The sequence below is a fragment of the Typopeltis vanoorti genome, chromosome 1 (genome assembly GCF_054136105.1).
Source record: "Typopeltis vanoorti isolate ZY-2024b chromosome 1, IOZ_Tvanoo_1.0, whole genome shotgun sequence".
Lineage (NCBI taxonomy): Eukaryota > Metazoa > Arthropoda > Arachnida > Uropygi > Thelyphonidae > Typopeltis > Typopeltis vanoorti.
Window position 1 is genome coordinate 135,626,587 of NC_143549.1, and position 25,327 is coordinate 135,651,913.

The 25,327-nt window shown below is 34.8% G+C and overlaps 1 protein-coding gene across 1 annotated transcript in view; it reads left to right on the forward strand.

Annotated features, from left to right (window-relative positions):
* LOC150110456 (dipeptidyl peptidase 9) overlaps positions 1–25,327 on the forward strand; it is a 441,463-nt gene that overhangs the window by 154,534 nt on the left and 261,602 nt on the right. Inside the window, exons 7-8 of the mRNA XM_090393952.1 lie at positions 12,331–12,431; positions 20,707–20,875. Coding sequence (XP_090250078.1) covers positions 12,331–12,431; positions 20,707–20,875 — 270 coding nt within the window. The remainder of the gene's footprint in view (positions 1–12,330; positions 12,432–20,706; positions 20,876–25,327) is intronic.

Here is a 25,327-nt window from a genome sequence, read left to right on the forward strand (position 1 = left end):
GGTGACATGAAAACGGGAGAGAAAGATATCCTTGAAGTATGGAGTAATTACTTCGAGAAATTGCTAAATGAAACATGCAGTGATAGCACAGTGGTAAAAAAACACTCAACAGGCATACAGTCAGGAATACATATGCATACTTGAAGTAGAAAAAGCCATCAGAGGCTTGAAATGTGGAAAGGCAGCAGGAGTAGATGATATTCAACCAGAAATGCTGAAGTATGGTGGTATAAAAGTCTTGCAGTGGCTGCACTGCATAGTTCAGAAGGCCTGGAGAGAGGGACGAATTCCCAATGATTGGAGTGGAGTTCTCATAGTACCTATATATAAAAAGGGAAATAAAACTGAATGTGAGATTTACAGCAGTATTTCCCTACTGAGTGTTCCTGGTAAGGTTTATGCAATTATACTTGAGAAACAGTTGAGAAGAATTGTAGAAGAAAAGCTTGGTGAAGAACAAGCTGGATTCCAGCCAAATAGACACTCTCAGGATCAGATCTTCACTTTACGACAAATAGTGGAGAAATCATGGGAATATAACAAAGATCTCTTGAGTTTTGTAGATCTGGAAAAGGCATATGACAAGGTGCCAAGAGAGAAGCTATTCAATACGCTTCAGTTATATGGTGTGAATGGGGTATTATGTCAAGCAATACTTAGTCTTTATTTGAGTTGTAAGTCAGCAGTTAGATTTGAAGGAAGTACAGGAAGATGGTTTAATGTTAAATCTGGTGTGAGACAAGGATGTACATTATCCCCTCTGTTATTCATCATCTATATGGATCACATTATGAAGGAAAGTGATATTGAACATGGTATCAAAATTGGAGAAGTTATGTCAGCTCTTTGCTTTATGTGGGTGATGTTATACTTATCAATAAATCTGCTACGAGTCTGCAAGATTCCTTGATTAAATTGAATAACTGTTGTAATAGATATGGTATGAAGGTCAGCAATAAAAAGACAAAGACAATGAAAATAGGCAGAATCGTTGAAAATGTCAACTGCGTTGTGAATTTTAACGGAGAACCTGTGCAACAAGTTAAACATTTCGCCTACTTAGGCACGATTTTTAGTGAAGATGGTAAATTAAATATGGAAATAGGCAACAGAATCAATAAAGCTGGTATGGTAGCAAGTCAACTGAATAAATTCATATGGAATAAGAGTGAAATTAGTCGGAACACTAAATTAGCTGTATACAGACAGTGTTCAAACCAGTTTTAACTTATGGATCTGAGCGCTGGGTCAGAAGTAAAATACTTGACCAAAGACTAGAGACTGCAGATATGAGAGTCCTGAGAAAGATTAGAGGCGTGAACAGATGGCATCAATGGCAATATCATATTAAAAACGAGGATATTTGGAAAGAACTAGACATTGTCAGCATCCAGAAATGCGTTAGTAGAGCTAATCTCAGGTGGTATGGTCATTTAAACAGAATGGGTGAGGAAAGATTAGCAAAACAAGTGTTCTCTGCCAAGTTGGCAGGAAAACGACCCAGAGGAAGACCAAGATATAGGTGGATTGATATGGTACAAAGTGCTTTAGACGATAGAAATATAAGATCTGGTAATGTTGGAGTCTTGACAAGTAACGGACTGATTTGGAGAGAAATTGTAGGTAGGAAGTTAGTAATGATGTAAATTTTTCATGTAGTACTATCTTATCCTGTACACCCCTTGAGGGTACATGGCAGGAATTTGATGATGATGATGGTACGATCTATCCATCCTTAGAATATTGTTAGCACATTTGGATGATAACCTCTTTAAATATGTGTGTGTGATGCTATCCAGAAAAGGACATATGTGCTTTTCATGCCTTTTCAAAGTTATTCTTGTGGATCATACTTCATTGAACAGACCACTATTGCTTCTTTCTTTACAGTATACAGACATAGAACACTATGGGAATAAGGATTAACCACCTTCATTCTTCATGACCGAGCAACTCATATATAGAGGCTAATGACTTCACATCTGCATTATATCCCACAAGGTCTAAAAGCGGTCTCATCAGCAGGAGTCAGACCCCCCCCCCAAAAAAAAAAAAAAAAAAAAACCAAGGTTGAAATAATACAGGTCATATTCCCATAAACAAGTAGTCAGAGATGTCTCACCTTATTACTAAAATACTCTGGATTAGCAATAGATGTTGATAGTTTTCAGACTTGGTCATATTATAAATTAAAGATGCCAAGAAATTATATTCTTGGTTTCTTTTTCTTTATTCAAGTGTAAGCAAACAAAGTTTGCTCGTGAAATCACTTCATGACTCTTCAACTCGTATATAGTGGCTGATGGACATGTATAATGCTATGCATTACGGGAAGGGTCCCTACCCATAACATGTCCGACCTTTATTGAAGTCGCATCAGTGGGAGTCAGACCTAGAAGTGATACCAAGGTTGAAGTAATGCAGAAGTCATATTTTCATATACAAATAGTCATATCTGTAATCCCTACATGTCCATAAGGATATGTGCTTTGCATTATGGGATACTAAGGAAAGTGATGGGAAGTCATTAGCCTCTATATACAAGTTGCTCAGTTGCGAAGTGACCTTATGCACAATTCTTAACCTCAAGAATTAAAAGACTTAAGTTTTCAGAGTTTATTTTCAAGAAAAGTCTGGCTAATACTTAAGTGTTTAAAAACATTTTTAAACATTCTTTAACCTTCTATGGTTCTACATTCCAAATCAAGCCTTGTCCTCCTGGATTGTTGGCTCCATCCTGTCTGTCAAGGACCTTGAGTCTCCAGTTTGGACATTGCAATATGATTTTGCTATCTTTATTAATTGTATCTGTCTATATTGTTCTCAATTTTCCTTTTCCTTGAGTCTCCAGTTTGGACATTGCAATATGATTTTGCTATCTTTATTAATTGTATCTGTCTATATTGTTCTCGATTTTCCTTTTAGTCTTTTACTAAGAAATTCACTATATGGTGCTTTCTTAAGAATACTGTCATTTTTCCATACAAAAGCTTGTACTGCTCACTGCAACTTTTTGAATTTGATTATACTTGATATTAAGTTGATCTTTAAGTCTTCTCCATAGGACAATTTTAAATATGGATGCCTTTTCAAAGAAAGTTGTGAAGCCTTTTTACATCAGCCTAACTTGAATCAGTATGATAGTCTTTCTCTCTCAAAAATTTGGGAGATTCTCATTTTAATGTAAAACCAAAAATAGTTTTAATATTATTTATTAATGTTCATTTCTATCTCGTGACAAACTTTTTAATTGATAAAGCAATTGATATATATAATTTTGTATTCACATTCTTTTATTCGATCGTTTTTCTATACACTGATGATGTACTGTTATTTTCAATACGAAATATCATTACTTTCATTAAAGTTTATTACTGTGGTTAATGTGTAATTTTGTTGTTTATATTCGATATTGTGGGTTTTTTATAGAGTTGTTATAACTCATGGTTGTATCTGATTCCACAGAGACAATTGTTTTTTTAAACAAAGCATATCCAACTAGTGTGGTTATTGCTTTTTTTTTTGATGATGATGTGCTTGCCATTTGTTCCCATAGACAAGACACTTTGGATGCTTCTGTTAGCTACCTAAACAGCCAACATCCCAAAATTCACTTCACCAGTGGTAGCTCATGGCTTGAAATCATTGGGGTGCTTCAACTATCAAAATATACATACACACTGTAAGTACAGCATATACGTGTTTGGATAAAATATCAAAATTATGGTAAAAATTAAAAAAAAAATTAAACATGAAAAAATATTATTTATTATCTATAAAATTATACAATTTAGTATAATTCAAAATTACTTAAAAATAAAATCCATTATCATAACCCCAATAATGTTCTAAAATAAAAACTAAACAAATGTTATATCTTTAATTTAACGCTACCGCTCTCCAGCCAAAAGGCTACGGGTTCGAATCCCGCCGTGGGCATGGATGTTTGTGATTGTTTGTGGAAAAACTAGTGGTGCTGGTGGTCAACGGTAGATGGCGTTGGTGTAGTTGCGGTTAGTTGTAGTTGGTGGATTGAGTGGGGGAGGGAGCTGTAGAGCAGGTATCCCCCTCGATGAGTCTATGGACTCCCTGGAGATGACAAATAATAATAATAATAATAATATTTGTAATGTCCAAATATTTAAAGAGATAGAGTAAACACGATAAGCACTACGAACACTCTACTACTGGTGCACACTGCATATAAACAACAGTGGAACTGCGTGATGGGCAGTGCCGCATTACACTAATAGCTCGCATCTCACTATGACATGCACATGCTTGCATGCGTAGCAATGTGACACTGTGGTAAACACAGAGCTGCTAGTGTACTTTGCCCTCCTAAGTGCTACAAGATGGATTTTTATTATTTTTTATACAAAATAAGATAATTGTATAGGATTGTTGATGATAAAATTAAATATCACAAGCAAATATAAATAAATTAATAAATATATTTATATATCGAGAAAAATTGGGGGTGCTGCAGTTCCGCAGTGCCTATGCTCGAGCCACTCCTGCACTTCACAGTAGAAAAATAATCTAATACCTGTTCATAGTGTGACTTTTTTCTTGACTACTTGTATTAGAAACTATAACTCATTTTTTAGGAATGTTAGTCAAGTGAGTAATATTTATTATCCGACTAGTTTCACAGATTTTTTGCTATCGGCATCTTCAGGGATACAATTAGTAAGCGATATGAAGATAACAGACTAGGTTTTAACTCACAGTTCTAATTCATACAAAATTAGTATTGTATTGTGAGATGATACACGTATTGTCTCACGCACAGTACTTTTTTTTTCCATTTGCGGAAAGCCAACACACACACAGGAAGATGTCTACATAAACAATCACATCATCATCCATCCCAACAGTATAGTATTTTAAAATCACTTACACACACACAGAGCCAGGGCGATTTGTTCTAATGACGCAGCTCTTTCGACAGAACTTAAATATCTGTGCCATACTTTCTTGGCCAACGGTTCCAATTCCTATAAAATAGATAAAATATTACATAGGCCCATCACTTCTCCCTCCTCTAATACAGAAGAACAAAACATTACTATTCCTTTTCCCTCTATCAGAGATAATCAGAAAAGATAACCAAAGTACTAATAAAACATGACTTTCGCACCACATTCAAACTACATGTTAAATTAGCAAATCTGATCTGCTCTTCTAAGTATAAATTCCATCCTCTAGCACATCCTGGAGTGTATGAAGTTCCTTTTGACTGCGACTTTGCCTTCTAAGGCCAGACAGGAAGATCTGTTAACATCCACCCTGGAGAACAGAAAAATACATATGCTACCATTATTATGGCAAGTCAGGACTGGCTGACCATGCTTTGGATACCTCTTCACACAGGATTAGATGGAAGAAAACCAATGTGCTATTTAGAAGTTGTTACAGATCAGAAAGATTATTTTTAGAGTCAACTATGGCTGTTTGGCTATATGTGTTATATGGCTATATAGGTTAGGACTGGCAGAGAATCAATGGACATCATCAGGAGAGATAAATGATGCAAAGTCATATGGTCAGGACATGACACCAAGCATGAAGCAGGAGTTGGCTTCCTTCTTAACAAAAAAGCTAGAGAGACACGGTTAAGCTACAAACCAGTTGGTGAACAATTCATCATGGTAGCAAGATTTCAAGCAAAACCATTTGATATATCAATAGCCCAGATATATGCACCCACATCTGACAGCACAGGTGAGGATATTGATTTATTTTACAAAGATCTGACACAGACAATAGAAACAATACCAAAGAAAGATGGACTAATTATTGAAGGAGACTGGGATGCCTAATTGGGAATAGAAAATAATGATTGGGAAAGCATCATGGGAAAATATGGTTTTGGAGAAAGAAATGAACAAGGTGAAAAAATGTTAGAATTTGCTGTGGACCATGTGATGATTGTCTGTAACACAAGATTCCAGCAAAAGGAGTGTAGAAAATGGACATGGTGATCAAATGATGGGAAAACCAAGAACGTAATTGATATGATTAGAATTAAAAGAAAATGGATAACATCAGTATAGCAGTGTTGAACTTTTCAAGGAGCAGATATAGATTTGGATCATAGCTTAGTGATTGCAAACAATTTGAAATTAAAAAGAAAATATAAACCCCATCATCAGAAACAAAGAGATACAGCAAGAATAAGTGAAGCAGAAATAGGAAGAAGGTACAGAACAGTGTTAGAAGAGAAACTAAAAAGTGTGGACAAAGAAAAAAAATTCGAATTGAAGAGTATCGAAGCAATAGAAGATGCAGTTGAAGAAACAGTACTACCAGAAAAAGAGAAGATCAAGAAGAAGTGGATTAGTCAGGAAACACTGAATTTAGTACAGGAGAAGAGAATGATGAAGGGATACATCAGAACAAATAGAGGAGCAATAAAGAAGAAAGCGTAATTAGGTGACAAAAGCAGTCAGAATGGATAACATGAAATGATTAGAAGCCCAATAATAATATAGAACAGCACTATGGAGAGTATAAAACTAGGAGAGGTATACAAAATGATAAGAACCATTAATAGAAAGTGGCAACCAAAAGAGATCACAACTAAGGATTAAAAAAAACAAAGTACTGATGAATGAAGATAAAATTGTATAGCAGTGGACAAAATACTATAGTGAGTTATGTGAAGAAAATGTGGATTTAAATGTGTGAAACTGATTGAAGAATTGAAGCAGATATCACCACCAGGTAATGAGTATGACATGGACATTTTAATAGGAGAGGTAGAAAAAGCAATAGGACGGCTAAACAGCAAGAGTCCTGGTAATGATAACATTTCTGGAGAAATGATTAAATATGGTGGCAACAGAAATTGTGGTTATAGAAATGCACCAACTGTGTAACGTGGTATGAAAGGAAGGGAAAATGCCAGAGGAGTGGGTGAAATCAATATTAGTGACATACAAGAAAGAAAATATGCTAGAATGTAAAAATTATAGAACAATTGCTTTGAGAAGTCATATTGGTAAGGTGATGATATTGACAGAAAGATCGAGAACACAATTGGAAGCATACCTTTCAGATGAGCAAACAGGATTTAGGAAAGGTAGAAGTACAATTCAACAGATTTTGACAATTCGGTTAATAGCAGAGAAAGCTAGGAGAAAAAACATAAAACATATTTATTTGCTTTGTTGATTTTCAGAAGGCATGTGACAGTATCAACCAGAGAGTAACATTAGCAGCAGTAGAATCCTATGGAATTGACAGAAAGCTAATAGCTATATTAAAAGATGTTTATCAGAATGCAGGTGGCAGCAGTTAGAATAGGTGAGGATTTGGAGAAATGGTTTACAACAAGCAGAGGTACTAGACAGGGGACCCATTATCACCAAGCATTTTCATCGCACATTTGGAAAGAGCAATGGACAAAATGAAGGAAGATGCAAAAGGAATATCAGCACATAGGATGAGAATTAACAATCTGAGATTCGCAAATGACATTGTTATTATTGAAGAAGACGAGAATTACAAAAAACATTGAAACTGTTAAATGAGAAAAGTAAGAGATTTGGACTTGTTTAGAACTTGAAAAAAACAAAGACAGTGGCATTTAGTGAGACGAGCATGAAACAAAGATACAAGTGGATGGAATTGATATAGAAAATCTACAACAATTCAGTAAAATAACATATGACTTGGACTGTAAAAAAGAAATGAAGTTCAGGATTGGAAAGGAAAGAACAAATCTGAAGGCCATGGATAACATCTGGAAAAGTAAAGTGATCAGCCTATAAATGAAATTAAGAGTACTAGAGACATGCATCTTTATCAGTGTACGATATTGATCTGAAACGTGGGTAATAAATAAAGAATCAAGAAAAAGAATTTTGGCATTTGAAAAGCCTTGTTACAGGAAGAATCTAACAATAGGATGGGTACAGAAAATCGCAAATGGAGAGCTCTTTTGGAAGATACAACCAAAGGAGAATTTAATGCAGAAGATTATACAATGGAAACTGCAATTATTTGTACACATCTGCAACGAGGATCAGAAGATAAAGACATTCATGTTTGGTATTATGGATGGTGTAAACAGAAGAGGTAGACCATACAGAGAATGGATAGATAACATAAAGGACTGGTGTGGAATGGGTTTACAGAAATTACAATGCTGTGCACTGGACAAAGAAGATGGAAGAAGATAGTGAAGGACGCATCTAACACCAATGGGCAGAGTGGCCATGGTTTGTGATGATGACATCTATAAAGAATTCTTCTAACCTGAACAACTATCATTGCATTAATTTGCCAAAAATTGGGAGACTTATCTTAAGATCAACTCCTACATAACTGTAAAACTTTTTTTAAAAATTTTATTTATTTTTTACAACATTAGCAGGTGTCAAATTGGACTTTTTGATCTTTTGCCTGTTATAATTGGAATTTCATACTCATAATCACATGTAAACTATAGCTGCTGCTTTGTTACTTTGAAGATGCTGATTTGAAATCTAGTGAAATATCATCATCATTATCAAATTCCTACCATGTACCCTCAAGGGGTGTACAGGATATGATAGTACTACATGAAAAATTTACATAACCGGGCAATGCCCCAGCCAGTATGAAATTTTGTCATGTTGTACCATCATTTTTTATTTTGGTTTAACCAATAAGAATACAATTTGGTCGGCTAAATCCCAAATTGCCAGCTCATCCTCGTTCGTTCAGTATCCAGGAGATATCCAACAGGGTGCACCATGAGAAGGTGAGGATTGGACATTAGGTCAGAAGCCCTGGTCGGTTCTCTGCATTCCTTTAAAGGCTATGTGGAGGTCTCCTCTCAGTTATACAGCTTTGACCCTTAAGCACTGCCAGTTAATAAACTTTTTTTTTTTTAATAAAATAGTCCATTTGGTGTTGTTAATACTGTTAAAATAAGTTAATAACATTTAACACCTAAGCTTGTCTGATAGATTTTTTTTTAACTGAATATACACGAGAAAGAATAAAAAGCCCGATTACCTCCTCTTTATTTGATTCTGCACTCCGGTCAACTCATTTAGTTGGTTTGTGGTCATTACTCCTAAATATTTGAACCTTTTCTATTTCAAGGTTTCCAATTTTTACGCTTTTTCAGTCAACTGATTCTGCCTAATATTAATCATTTTAATTAACCAAAACATAACTAAGTGAGAGAAGATGTATGAAGTAATAGTATGCTTGTGTGTTCAGGGAGAAAAAAAAATTTTGTTTTTAAGTAAAAGCAGGAGGGGAAAAGGGGGGAAAACAGAAAAGATCAGTAATAATAATCATCATCAAATACCGATATGTAATCTCATATGATGTATTACATTATTATATTACATAATATAATATTATGTTATATTATGATAGTGCTACATGAAAAGATTATATCATTACTAACTTTCTATCAATAATTTCATTCAGATTATTCAGATATCTATGAGCATTCTAATATTCTCCGAGCTCATATTCCTGTCCTCTAAGGCATAATTACTGCATCGATCAACCTAGATCTTGTCTTTCTCTGTCTTTTTCGTTCCATGCTGAGATGAAAAAAAATCTGTTTTGCTTACCGTCTTCTCCCATTCTATTTAAGTAACTATACCATCCCAGCTTAGCTGATAACACATTCCTGAATGTAACAATGTTAAGTTCTTTTCCCTAATATCCTTGTTTTTAACATGATTCTGCCACTGATGTCATCTGTTCATTCCCCTAATCTTTCTTAAACTCTAATATCTGTGATGTCCAGTCTTTGATTATGTGTTTTATTTCTAATCCAACTATTAGATCCTTCGGGTAAAATTAGTTAGAATACATTGCATATAGCTAGTTTAGTGTTTTAACTGATTTCTCTCTTATTACATATAAATTCATTCAGATGACTTTCACCATACTAATTTTACTAATTCTGTTGTCTATTTCCATATTTAGTTTGCCAGCTTCACTAAAATTGTGCCTGAATAGCTGAAATGTTTTACCAGTTCAGTATATTGTAGGTACTCTATTTACTCCCAACCAACTCTTAACAATATACAGATCCGAAAGCTAACCATACATGGAATACCGTTTAAAAAAAAAGCCATAGATGCATGTGTGGGGGAAAGAAATCCTTGATAGAGACACTTAGTGATACTTGACATTTGAAATTAAGTTTCATTTGAGAAAGAAATCCCACTGAGCAAAGTTTTGTAAGTAGAAATATTATCTAGCAGTAATTTTTCTATTCTGCAAATTGGAAGAATATGTATTCTGCAAAGTATTGGTTTCTTCCTTGAAATTTTTAGCACAATCAAAAAAGCAGAATTTTATTTGAGAGTTAACTGACAGTTTCCTCTATTTTTTCAAGAACAACTTTATATGTTTATTTTTATTACAAATAACTAGACTGCAAACTGTTGTCTTTACTTTTCTTCAAAAATTTTTTTCATTTGGTTATACTGTAAATTAAAGATGCCAAGAAATTATATTCTTGGTCTAATCCTTTACCAAGTGGAAGCAAATAAAAAATTTGCACATGAAGTAGCATCACGACTGAGCAACTTCTATAATGGCTTCACATTAATTGCCTTAGTATTCCATAATGCAATGCACATATCCTTATGGACACGTATAATGCTGTGCATTATGGGAAGGGCTACCACACAGACCTCAAGAATCATGCAGTTTATAATGGTTATTCTATTCTCTTTAACCGCTTATATTGAGAGTGGCTGAGAATTTCAGCCCTGTACTCGTTAATATCAACATAATGCTATTCATAGTGTATACTCATTAATATGAACCATATAATGCTATTAGAACTTTAGCAAATAGAGCTAGAATCATACTAGCCTCCTCAGTTCAGTTGCACCCACAATAGTTTTCAAAATGCCCCCCCCCCCCTCCCCCTAATAACATAAGCAGAATTGTATGCTTTTCTCCTGAACCTCCAAATACCTCAAAAAAAAAAAAAAAAAAAAAAAAAAAATCAGAAGATATAATATTTGAACTTCCTACAAGCCTTGCCAAAAATTGGTATTTTTATCCAATCACCAGAAGATCCTTTTCATTACACTGATCATTATGGTGTATAAAGCATTGCTTACTATTGAAAATTTGATGTATTTTGGTCAAACTGGAAAAAACAGCTAGTTTTTGATTGATGATCGTAAAAAATATATCCTGAATCTACACTGCAGCTGCTCTGGGACTGCAGATCATGCTGGCATTAATCATTGAATTCAGTGGATGAACCCTCCCTCTTATAGAGATGTAATTTTAAATACAAGAACTTGTTTTTGGAATCTGCCACAGCTCATAAACATTTCTGTAACTTCAATAAAGGTAGCTTCCTCACTCTACCAAATATCACTGTTGATGACTATCATCAGGTGATTCTCACCTGAACAAACATGATCTTCTCACCACAGTCACAGAGGATGTCGTTAGGACTTTGCCAATGCACACTGAGTTCACTATTTTGAATTCAGTGTACATTATGTCAGTTTGCACACTTGTATCCAATATTCTTGTGCCTATGAAGATTATATTAATCAATTTACTGTTATTTGATGAAGTTAATATTCATCAATATTTCACCTTAATTATCAAAGCAATAATTGAGGTGAAATATTGATGAATATTAACTAAATAAAAATAGGTAATTGCTATTGCTATACATCTGTTTCTAAAAGTTTTTGAAATAAACACTGATATGCATCAATTTTGTTAATTTACAAACTTCAATAGCTTTTGTGATGTTCTGTCAAATCTGAATGGAAGTACAGAAAATCCTTAGTAGATTAACTTGAAGTACTCAGAGTCACTAACTGCTGCTGTATATTATTTGCTTTTCTACCAGACAATATTGTTCCATCTTCTTATTAAATTGTTGATCCATTTTACTACCCTCTCTTAGTTTAAATTGCCCCCCCCCCCCTCCCAAAGCATTACTGTTTACTATTTAGTGCCTGGCACTGATTGACATTATATTGATACATGAGTTGATCACATGGTCGCTAATTCTATCAAATATAAAATAAATTAAGCTATAGATAGTGTTTTTGAAACTGAAATTTATTGAATATAAGATCTGTTTATGGTAATGGGAGATCTATAAGGAATGTCATATTAGTATTTTAAAATGATGAAACAAGATTTTAACAATTTACTTGTAGCAACAATTTGCTACATGTAAACTGTTAAATGCTGTGTAATATACAGCATGATATACATTTTATTATCTTAAAAATAATTTTAAAAAATCAATGTGTAGTATGACTAGGTTTTAAAATTTTCAAATGTGATTAGTAAATTCATTATTTCTATGTTATTTAGATAGATGGTGTAGTATTGTTGCAACTTGCTGAACCTCTCCAGAATTTGTGCCCAGATTTAGAATATCTGGTAAGAATAGGCTGGACTAGAGATGGGAAACAGTAAGTATAATTCAATTTAATAATTGTGCTATCATCCAAGAATATAGAAACTTATAACCCTTACATGAAAAGTTGTTTTTAAGTATAGATAAAATATTTTATCTGCTTAAAATATAGCATAAAATGTAGAACTCAGGAAATAAGCTGTGGCGACGCCGATACACTAGTACATGGTCTATTTGGTTAGCTTTTCTACCATCTGGCGATCTCCAGGTCTGCTTGTGGACGTCTTTGTGCGCGAACATAGTGCTCTTTACAAAGCATCCTGTGACTGAGGCAAAACTCACAAGTTGGGTCCCGTTATCGTTGCACTCCTCATGTAGACTCTCACTACCCACGAAAGGGCACCACACACGCTCTCTCCCCAGTTTCGCCTTGAAATCTCCTACCACTAACTTGATGTCATAAGACAATAGATTAGCGCAGGTATGCTCAAGTACTTCATAAAAACAATCTCTGGCTTCCTCCGAGCTCTCTTCCGTAGGCGCATAACAGTTCACAATAGATACATTTTGAAAATGTCCCTTAACTCTAATAGTGCACAACTGATTGTTCACAGGTTTAAAATCTAAAATATTACACAAAAATTTATCACTAACTAAAAACGCAGTTCCGAGGACTCTTCGTCCTCTGTCGTCACCACTATAGTGTAGAGTCTATCTGTGTAACGTGGTCCGGCCAACGCGCCTCTTGTAAAGCACACAGTCCAATTTTATACTGTCATAAGACGTTTGTCACATTAAAAAGAGCACCTTCTTTCATCAAAATGCATATATTCCAAGTCCCAAAACAATTAGTAAAAGTTGTCGTAAAAGCATCTGAATTCCGAGGCTTCTGTGGTGCTTGTTTCGTAACCAGAGGTATTATTACAGGAAGGGTGTGGTTGGTCCCTTGCTTACCCTCCCCATTTCTCCGGGCTTGGGACCGGCAAGGCTTCAACGGTGTCCTTTCTTGACCGCCACCTTGGCTGAGTTCAAATATTGCATTTACTCTGTGCTTTATAATTTCTTATTTGCTTTCTGCTCTCTCTGTCTCTCTCATATGCTCTTTTAATAGTAATTTCACATATGAGAAGCTGCTCATCCTGTATTTATGATTCATGGGAGTAATGTATATCGGACAAAAATTTAAATAATAGCTTTATGAGGATTGACGTTAAGTTTTTTTTTTTTTTTTTCAGCATATTTGCTGAAAAATTGCAATCAAAATTAAGGGTGGTAGAAGTTGATTTTTTAGAAGTTTTGATCAATTTGGTATTGCAAGTTTGTGAATGTACTGTCATCAGCAAGACTTGTTCATCAGGATAAACTATTTTGATGTACTGAAGAAATAGTGGGGGAGGGGGTAACAGAGCCATGTTGTACCCCAGCATTGGCCGCAGTTTGAGTATAAATATTGCTCTGCCATCGCAAGTAATTGTGATAGCAAAAGTTGGCATCTCTATTGCAGAAGTTAGAAAAGAGACCAAAACATGGGAACTTGTTACCAAATGCAATCAGATACCACACAGATATCAAGAGCAACCAGTCAAGATTTCCCAGCCTTTTTCTTTTTTCATAGCATTTCATGCAAAGGTTGGTGACACAAGTAACATCTGATAATTGAAAGTGACAGAACCCATACTGATGATTGTTTTAATTAATTGGAAGGGTTTCCAATTTAATTAAGACTTGACACAAAAGTTGAGTCTTAATGATTTTCTCCATTGCTTTAGAAAAAATTAAAGTCCTAAAATTTTTTTAAGTGTCAAGAAGACGACATTTACTAAGATTATTGATGTATGAATTGAGGAAAAGTGAAAATCCAAGGGCTTGGGTTTTCTTGGTGATACTGATGCTACATATCCAATATATCATTTCCTATTGTGCATGGTATCACTCATATTATTTAACTGCCTGGTTAAATATCTCTTAAATAAAGCTAGGAGTACTATTGGAATGACAGGAAGCAGAATAACCTATTAAGATAATAATAATAAATTTAGTTTAATCCTTTATCCAAGTGTGAGCAAACAAAGTTTGCACCTGAAAGTATCTTCAGGACTGGGGTAAGGTGGTGCAACACCAGGACGACTCCTTGCAAAGGTGGAGCAAGCTACTAACACTCCTATCTCAGTATCTTCCATAATGCAAAACACATCTCCGCAAGGAGATGTGTTTTGCATTATCCCTTAATCACACATATTATCCCTTAACCACACTCCCTTAATGCATAACATTAGACATATCTGCAAGGAGATGTGTTTTGCATTATGGGAGATACTGAGATAGGCGTGTTAGTAGCTTGCTCCACCTTTGCAAGGAGTCATCCTGGTGTTGCATGACCTTACCCCAGTCCTGAAGATACTTTCAGGCACAAACTTTGTTTGCTCACACTTGGATAAAGGATTAAACTAAATTTATTATATTCTAACCAAGTGAAAAATAAACTTTCAATAACCTATCAAGAGTTTGCCGATGACATTGATTTAGTGGAGTAGAAATCAGACCTTCAGGAAATCACCACAAAGGCAGATCAGACTTTCAAAAAAAATGTCTGAAAAATCATAAACAATAACAAATATCTCTGCTTCTGATTCAAAAGGAAATGCTTTAGTAGAAGTTGAAAAAATCCTACTTGAGATATAAAAAATATTTCATCTCATATCATATCATCTCATCTCTTCTCTTCCTGTGTTATGCTCAGTTATTTGTTACAGCCAAGTAATTTGGCCTCTGAGAAACCCAATAACTGCTTATAAGGTAGTTAATCCAATCTGCATTTTCTGTTTTTGTCTGTAAATTACATTTGTTCTTCTTCTTCCAGTCAGTCTTCCTTTCTGAAAAAGTCAACAAAAGTAGATGACTAGATTGTCATATTAACACAGTTGTTAATTTAGTACTCCTCTACAAATTCAGAAGTGAGAAAAGAATTGATTCTTTCATTGGTTCAAGAGACAAGATTATAAGAAAAATTTGAAACAAACATCTCATCGGATTTGTTCATATCAGCAGATCTGTTTGCCTCCCAATACAGGCCCTTGAAAGACTTATTCTAAGAATTAAAAAAGAAGAAGATCCATAATAAACTGGATCAACATTATAAAAAAAAGTCGAATAATCACTTCATTTACAAAGCTGAAAGCAAAATGTAGGTCAAAAACTAGACTGTCCCCTGATGTATGTCTGATTGGCCCTGTTGCAGACTATGTGAGGAGGAAGAATGATGCAGCAGAACCATTTGAGTTATATTCTTTTTTGGCACTGAACAATAAAGCATGCTTTTATTGTTATTATTATGAAGCAGGTTCCTGCCTTTGGTCATTTCAAAATCATTTTTGAATTGCTTGTAGGACACATATCCACAAAAGATTAAAGGTGGATGATTAGCTTATGTATGGACAGTTTTTTGCAATATTTGTTGGTAATAGGAAATGTTTTCTATTCCTCTAGAGTAGTGCCAGTTCAAGATGCACCAATAAAATGTCTGAGGCAGATGACTTCACTATTAGAAAATTTGAATTTGAGAAAATCAACATTTCCAGAATGGTAATCAAAATGGTCCAGATGGCATCTTCCATTGGGTGAGCAGTAAATAGAATAAATGAACTTGACATGCGGCAAAGAGATTTTTAGTCATTAAGGAACAAGATCAAAAAACGAGATTCTGTGTTAGACTCTGCCTATATGGGTATGAAAATGAAAATATGCAAAATCAGTGAAAAGAGTCCATTTTAATTGAGAAAAGTGTAATGAGTAGTGCATTTTTGAAAATTATGGAGACAACTACCGTGTTTGAATAAAAACTTTAGTTTAATATAACTAAAATCTACAATTCGACGTTTCGACCTTTATGTCAAGGTCATCTTCTGGAGCATACAAATATACACAAGAAACAAGCTATACTACAATCAAACTGGTTTGTTAAAGACACTGACCAACCGCTACCACAATTGTTGGCCTGACTTCTGGTGGGAAAAAAAATAAAAAAAATAAAAAAATATATATATATATATAAAAAAAAAATAAAAATAAAAAATTATACATCAACGCTAGAGTCCTATTATTTGTGTTGTCTACTATATACATATATTAACATTATTCCAGCCCGTTGGAGTGGAATGGTTTCTAATACTAGCGGATTGGCTAGAGTCCTGACTTATGTTGAATCTTTCATATTAGGTTGGCTGAATGTGTGCCATCCAGATCCTTGGAATTTTCATACCATCTTTGTTATTGATATTTGGGTGGTTTATCAGGATTTCGCAGGATTCCTTAAATTTTCTTTCGTACCAGGTTTTTGTGCAGTGTAAGGAGCAGGTGCTTTTCCAGTTGATTTGGTGTAAGGTGTTAAGTGCGTGGTCTGAGAGGCCTGCTTCACCATAATGGTTATATTTAATGTGTCTAATGTGTGTTCTTTCTTGCATATAGGGATTGTCCGTCCTGTTTCACCAATGTACGGTAAGTTACAGGTGCAGCAGATGCAATAGACTCCAGGATGTGCTAATGGGAGGAGAGGATCCTTAGAGGAGCTGAATATGGTTTTAAGTTTAGTGGGTGGTTTAAAGGTGGCATTGAGGTTATAATGTTGTAAGATTCTGTTGATTTTTTCTGATAACCCTTTAATGTATGGGATGGCTATGGTTTTACTGTAATCTAGATTAGTTTTTGTTGTGGTTTTATAGAGTATTTTATTGACAGTAATTTTGTTATAGCCATTATTTATGAATGTGTCACTAATGATTTTTAGTTCTTGTTTCAGGGCTTGCTGGTTAGAGCAAATAGTTGTGGCTCTGTTTTTAAGGGTGTTAATGACTCCATATTTTTGTGCTGGGTGGTGGTATGAATTCACATGTATGTATTGGCCTGTGTGTGTCGATTTTCAGTAGAACATGAAGGATAGACTGCCTGAAGGAAGTCGTGTAACTAGTGTGTCTAGGAACGGGAGCGAATTTTGGTTTTCGATTTCGATGGTAAATTGTATGCGTTCGTGTTGTTTGTTTAGGTGGCTGAGGAATGTGTTTAGGGTTTGTCGCCCGTGCGGCCAGATTGCGAACACGTCGTCGACGTATCTGAGCCGGACTGTCAGTCGTAGCGTGGCGGAATCAAGAGCCCTTTGCTCAAAGGTTTCCATGTAGAAGTTAGCGCTTGGGGGGGGGGATAATGGTGAGTCCATGGCTGTACCTTCCTTTTGTAGGTAGAATTTGTTTTGACACACGAAGTAACCGGACTTTAGTACGTGGGCAAAGAGGGCCGTAATGTCAGGCGGAAATTTGTTCTGTAGTAAGAGAATTGTGTCATTGATGGGGACATTAGTGAAAAGGGCAGAAACGTCAAAACTGACTAATAAGTCTTCTTTGTCGAGTGTTATGTTCTTGATTTTGTTTATGAAGTGTTGTGTGTTTTTTATGTAGGAGGGGGAATGACCTACCAACTCCTTGAGTGTTGCCGCTAATTTCTTGGCTAGGTGGTAATTGGGACTGTCTATTCCTTCCACGATTGGTCGAAGGGGCACATTTTGTTTGTGTATTTTTGGAATCCCATATATTCTGGGGGGTCGGGTGTAGTGGGGTTTGAGTTTTTTAACCGTGTCTGGTGGCCAAGAAGTGATGGACTTTAGTAGTTTTTCTGTTTTATCCTTTTTGTTGGGTTATAATTTACCATTTTATGTGTGTTGTTATCGGCTACTAGTTGGTTCATTTGCAGTATGTATGTTGACCTGTCAAGGACAACCAGAAAGAATCCAAATTTATTAAACTGGACAAGCTGTGTAGTGATGGAACAAAAGTGGTATGCCAACTACAATTTCAAACCATTTTTCTGTTGTTCATGAAGGCAGAAGCAACATCAACCAATAACTGTGTAGCCAGAAATATAAGGATGCTGAAAAGACTCTGCTTCAGTTAAAATCATCAGCTCGTTTATGGTGAGATGTAATGGTGATAGTGAAAATATTAAAATTGCAGCAAGTGAAGCTCTTGTTGATTATCATATTGTGTGTCATGGCCAAAGTTTTCACATAAATGACTGCTTGTCGACATTGATAACCAAAATTTTCTTCAGCACGTACAAATCAGAAGCAACAATTACCAGGGTTTTATCACCATACATATTGGTGATAAAACCAATATGTATGGTGATGTACATATTGGTTTCTCCATTACTGGCTGTAATGAAGAAAAAGCATTACAGCCAGTTTAGATGCATCAAACAAGAAAGACATCAAACTTTTTCCAATTGTTCGGTACTTTTTGCCAAATTGTAGTGTTTAAGACACAAATATAGATTTTATTTCCTGACCTGTTGAAATATCTGACCTACAGTGTGCTATGTTGAAGGAAGGAAGTGACAAATTTGCCTTACAAAACATAATTGTTGCTTTGTGTGCAGATAACACAAACACCAATTTTGGTGGTTGCAACAGACTTGGCAAATATAATGTGTGGCAAAATCTTGAAACTGAACTGAAGAAGCAGATTATCAGTATTGTTGTGACACACATTGTACACAATTGTCTCCACTGTGGTGTCGGCTGTTTACCAGTAGATATTGAATGTTTTGCAGTGAAAGTATACAAATACTTCAATATATATACACAGTCAGAATTGAAGAACTGAAAAACTTTTGTGATTTTGCAGGAAACAATTATGCTAAATTGTAGAGCATAGAAATACAAGATTTTTGTCCCTGGGTCCATAAATTGACAGAATTTTAAGCATGTTTGATGGGCTTTGTTCTTATTTTCTCTCTCAAGAAAAATGCCCTGTTGCGAAAATTGTTTGAAGATCCTTGTTTCAAACTGTGGTTGTCATTTGCAAGAGATGAAGTATCTACGTTCCAAAAATACATTAGCTTAATTGAAAAAGATAATATTTCAGCTACAGAAGTAGCCATGAACATTGAAAGTCTTGTAAACAATTTAGAATTCAGATAAAGTGAAGTATTTGTAACTACTGATGTCAAAAAACAACTGAAAATGTTAGTAGATTCAGGAGAAATTAATAAGGCTAAGTTTTTTGAGGTAGTTGAGAATTTCTATGAAACCAGCTTAGAATTTGTCAACAAGTGGAAGTGCAGTTAAGTTCAAGTGGGTGTCACTAAGGAAGACACCTGAATGGAAAGAAATACAGGACAGCCTGAACGAGGAATTCATCACATGCACAGAAACAGAAGAAACTCATGTATTCGATCAGTGGACCCTCATAAAATCTATAATTGTGAGGCTGTTGGATACATGGAATAAAGAAGACATTCCTGTATCTGATAAATGGATACAGATTTTTTCTGAAATGATTCTTTATTCTTTGTCTGCCAGGAAGTACAGCACCTGTTGAGAGAATATTTTCTATTATAAACAGTATATGGTCAAAGGAGAAATCTAGATTAAGTGTTGAGAAAATTGTTTAATGGAGTGTGAGAAGTTTCTGATAAGGTGTTGAAAGACCAAAATTTGCTGCATAAGATCACTTCATTGGAGAAATATTCATGGTGTGATCGCGGTGAAAGGTACAGCCCCCCCCCCCCCCCCACGTTTACCTAAATGTTAGTAGATTCAGGAGAAATTAATAAGGCTAAGTTTTTTGAGGTAGTTGAGAATTTCTATGAAACCAGCTTAGAATTTATCAACAAGTGGAAGTGCAGTTAAGTTCAAGTGGGTGTCACTAAGCAAGACCTGAAGAATAATGGTAAGCTCAATATATTTATGTAATAAAACTTTTTTTTTATATCACCTTACTTTTTCATGTATACAGAATATTACATAACCCCCCGTCCTGTTTTTATCTTCCCAATGTCTCGTTTTTGTCTCAAGGAAATATGGTCACCTAAGTATAAAGCTGTTAGCTGTTATGTAATTTTGTCCATAAATTGTATGTCTTCTTTGGCCATTTGCATGTATTTCAGATGATAAATCTGAGTTTCAAACAGAGAAAACCCTGTTACCCCTGTATAATATGTATGAGATTAGCTAACTTTGAGATCAGTTAGTATGCATGCTTGAAAATGTGGTAATTAACACTAAATATATCACATTGACAGGGACATATTTAATTACTATCAGCCCATGGCAAATGGCAATATTCTCCTATATATTAACTAGGTTGTTATGATGTTTTAACTTTAGGAACTGAAACAGTTGAAATATAACTTTCACAATTTTTGTTGGTACAATAGAAATTTAATAATGTTGAACTTCTATGATATCTGTTCCAAATTAAGTATAAAAATATAAAGTGGTGTTATATATTAGAAAGATAATTTTCTTGAACAGCAAAAATGTAATCTAATTACTTCTTCAGTGTTTGGGCTCAGGTTCTAGACAGACAGCAGTGCCATTTACGTCTCATTCTCATCCCATTATCTGCATTTATTCTGCCTGATCATATGGATGATTTAACTGATAATCATGTAAATTGTGATCCAGTGATACAAGTGATATATGAAGAAAAGTCATCAGTTTGGATCAATGTAAGAAACATTTATTCAAATATGATATCCGGATCTCTTTTATATGTTTTTATTTGCTGGTATATTCGATAAAATAAAATACTTCTGCTTACATGATAAAATTATTTTAATATTTTGAAGATATGACAGGAATTTTTTTTTTTTTTAAAAAAGGAATAAAAATATTTACAAGTAATTGGGCTTAAACATCAAAAAAGGTTTTCTACACCACTGACTCCTTTTACATATAATTCTCTTGTGGATGATATACAAAATACACTGCTTGCATATTCTTAGATAAATATAGAAATGAATGAATTTCAAGAAGTTGTTAACTTCTTAAAAATTGGGATGGAACACCAGCCCAAATGTAACCACATTAATCACATTATTCAATGGTTGGATGAAATTGTGACATATTCATTTATTCTTTATAGGTAAAGTAATGTTGGATCAAAAGAGAAAATCCAATTCTTTTGCATACTACATTGAGTTGGATTGCTTTGAATTATGGCCATAGCAACTAAGGCTGTGAGGCCATGCAAAGAATCACAATATGTGTGTTCTTTTGACATTTGGCCTGTTATTCAGTTTATTCTGCATGAAAAACCTGCAAAACATTATGCTTCTTTATGAGACAGGCTAACTCACCTTTAATTGAAAATCCTTTATAAAAGTTCTTTATGTCTTAGATAGGATTCAAGCATAGGTTTTTTCTTAACTAAGCAGGTTATGTTTTCCAAATGAGTTCAGTACTGAGGAAGTGATATTTGTTTATGCAATCTTTCTTGCAGCTTAGAGCTAACCCAAGAAGAAAAAAATGCATTTTAACTAGAGATTTGAGCTATCAAAAGTAAGACTGGAAGAGAATGATTAATTTTTGTGAGAAATAAGATAGGCTTGAGTTTTGTATTCTTATACAGTCAGTAAAACAAAGACTATATATATAGTTTTTATATCATCCCAAGAACTATGACATGATAATTCTATGTATGGGTGGTCAGAAAGAAGAAAGGAATTTGTTAATGTGATTCCTTGAAGATCCGAGGTTTGTAGTAATTGAGGAATACAATATAGGGACGCCTGATCCAAAGAACAGAGGATGAGAAGTTGGTTCATTGAGGTTGGAATTGAACTGTTGACCAGAAGCTGCTCGTGTTCATACATGATTATAGGAAAGTGGAGCAATGCCCTTAGAAATACCCATTAAAAAAAACAAAAAACAAAAAAACATAATCAGCAACTAAGCATCTATAGTGAATTGCTGACTTCTGAATAGTCAAGCATTCTGAGGGAGGACTTAGGTATACCACCCTAAATAGGAGAAAAGTATTCTAAGTTCAGGAAAATTTGAGTTTTATGAAGTGTTGGAATTGAATAGGAGAGAAGCAGTATAGTGTTTTTGTGAATAACTATTGCAAGAATAGCTGATTGTTGAAGATACTGATAGGGTGATAGAAGAAGATGCTATCGTGGACATTTCTACAATGTATTTCACGATCAGGGATAAACACAAGACAAGAAATTGCCTACTGTGAACTGTTTGAGATATTAAGTAAGATTAATGTTGAAAGACTGTTGGATTAGATGGAATATTTCCATGTGAAATATGAAACTATGCAAAGGAATTAACAGATGGCTTTAGTGATGGGCCATACAATTGTGAAAGTTCCTAAGGAGTGGAAGGTGAGCAAGATGTTACTGCATACAATGAGAGAGAGAAAGAGAAGTGTTCATTTGAGAGAAAATAGTACAGGTATCCCTCGATTAATGCAGTTAATTAATCCCTCGATGTTATAGCGTATATCAAAATCGCATTAATCAAATCTAATAATCAATGGTAAAAATTACAATTCGTCCATGATCGAATACTATATTAATAATTCGTTTTATATGGTACTCTTTTAGGAAAGATAAAAAATGAATGCAAAGTAAATGTTTAATAAATACTTGTACCTACATTATTTACTGCAATTTTTCTATCAAAAGAAGTTATCAAGAGTTGTTTGAACCATTTTAGTTTTTTTTCTTATTGGCATAAATTCTACAATAACAAGCAAAATGACTCTCCAGACCTGGCAAACAAGCAATAAAACATAAAGAAAATACACTGCAAATATAATACATGATGGTACAAATTAAGTGGATATTGAATCCAACATTATTTCATAGCCGAATATAGAAACTACAAGAGTTTCATGCCGAATATATAGAAACTAAACGTTTCGGCAGATGCAAGCATAGGGAACCTTATGGGCAACTCGTAGTAAAGGTGGAATAAGCTCCAGATCACTTTCCTTTGTATTTTCCATAATGTAAAGCACATCTCTTATATGATAGATAAGCCTTTGGCTCTCTATTTCAGTAATACATGATGGTTTATTTATTTTCAGTTACAATCTAGAAATTATTGAACAAAGAATAATAAAAACAACTACCAAACCATACTATACTGACATCGGAGGTCGTGGTATCTCTCATAGTTGTTATATCACAAACCTTTACTTAATGTGTTAAAAACCAAACTGACAGCAAAAAACATTATGGAATATCACTCGTAACATATGAATGTACAGCTACTCATGACCTCCAAGCTATACACTGAATTCTGTAAGAATATTTATATTAAACACTTTGAATGTATCTGTCAGATCAGCTGCGAGCTCCGCAGGGTTAAAGGCGCATTAATCAAAACTCTTGCCGCGTATATCAAGGGATTGCCGCAATTTGTTTCCCAGCATTAAACAAGGGATACCTGTACAGTGAAAATAGTACTGTGAAATTTATTCTAGTGCTGGCTAATGAAGAGATTAGTTGGGTAAGAATACATGGCTGGAATGATAAAAGTAGAAATCTCCCCTGTTTAGAAGTGAGGATGCTGAAAGTTGGGATTACAGTAATAAGGCATTGTTTGAACTGGCCTTAACTGCTGTACACTGGATATCCAGTGTACAGCAGTTAAGAATATAATAAAAGAATAATAATAAAACTCACCTACAGCATCTAACTAAGATTCCATCAGGATTGCAGAATGTTAAGCATAAGGATATATTGAAAGCATGTGGCTTACGGGACATAGAAAGGAGAGAGAATATATGATTGAAAATAGGCTGTTGAAAGGATCTTGGAATATGTGTTGTCAGGGTGCTCAATGCATGTGAGAACAAATAAAGAATTCAGTGAGGTCCGATTGATACCATGTGTAGGATGAAAGGGCTTCTCATTGTGATGTATATATCATTTCAAGATTTTCATAGAATACTTCTAGTACTCCATGGAAATCGTGAAATAATAATATAAAAGAGCATCCCTAATTCAGTTAGTAGGTTTGTTCATATGTTAGACACACTCTTGGAAAGAAGTCATTGGACATCCCAAGGGTAAAGTGCATCATGTCATGTAATGAGTTACATGGTATGATGCACTTTATCCACCGTGTTTATAGCCGGTGTTAAGTTCTGAATGAAACTGAAACTGTATTAATTCATATTTTCTTCAGAACTTAACATGCATCTTACATTTTGAAATATACTGATATATCAGATGGATAAAGTTACTTGTAGATTACCAGAAACATTAATAATTAAGAATATATTTGTCTACACATCATGTTGTAATGCATTTTACTATAAATAGTCCATTTTTAAGCTTTGCTAAATTTTGTATAAATATTTGTATATTGCTGGGAAATGGCTAATTGGATTAAGTACCGATAGCCAGGAGCAAAACACGTATGCCAAGTACACTTACATGGTGGAAGGAGAGCACGCCCCACCACCACCGAAGAACATGCTAGGGGAGATTATGGTGCTGGGAGATGTAAGGTGACGTGAGCAAAGAGGGAGAAATTTAATGACATAGTAAGGAAGTGTTGGGCGCAGGATTTAAAAAGCGAAGCAGTGCCAGCTCACGGCTTTTTTTTTTTTTTTGTCGTCCTTTTCGCCTGCCGATGTTCGTCCCTGTTCCTTGGAAAGATTGTTGAAGCAGAGAGCATGGGAGCATGCCGAGGAGTCCTTGGGAGATTGCCTGTTAAGGAATTGCTCAGCAGAGCAGACTTCCTGATTACCACAGAGACAGCTAAGCCTTGCCGAGCCAGATGACCAGTGAACGGCGAGCATCTGCTTTCGTCGCCGGAGATATATCCAGTCTGGACCATTCAGTGGAGTAATGCAGACCAAGCAGAACGGAAGGTGGACCTGGAAGAGATGTTATATCATGATATGTATGATGTTCTAATAGTTCCCCAGCAATTGGTAAAGTAGAAACTTTAATCTGTTTAGTGAATGTGTAAAAGAAGAAAGACTGTAATTATTAGTTGGACATTAAGTTTAGAAGGTTGTGAATTTTATGCAAGGACTTTAGAGATATAGTTTAAGAGGGCAGTGTAATTCTGAGACATGAATGAAGAAATTAGGGTTAATTTTAATGTCAATGAATGAATGAATGAATGAGAAAGAGGAGTTTAAGCTCATG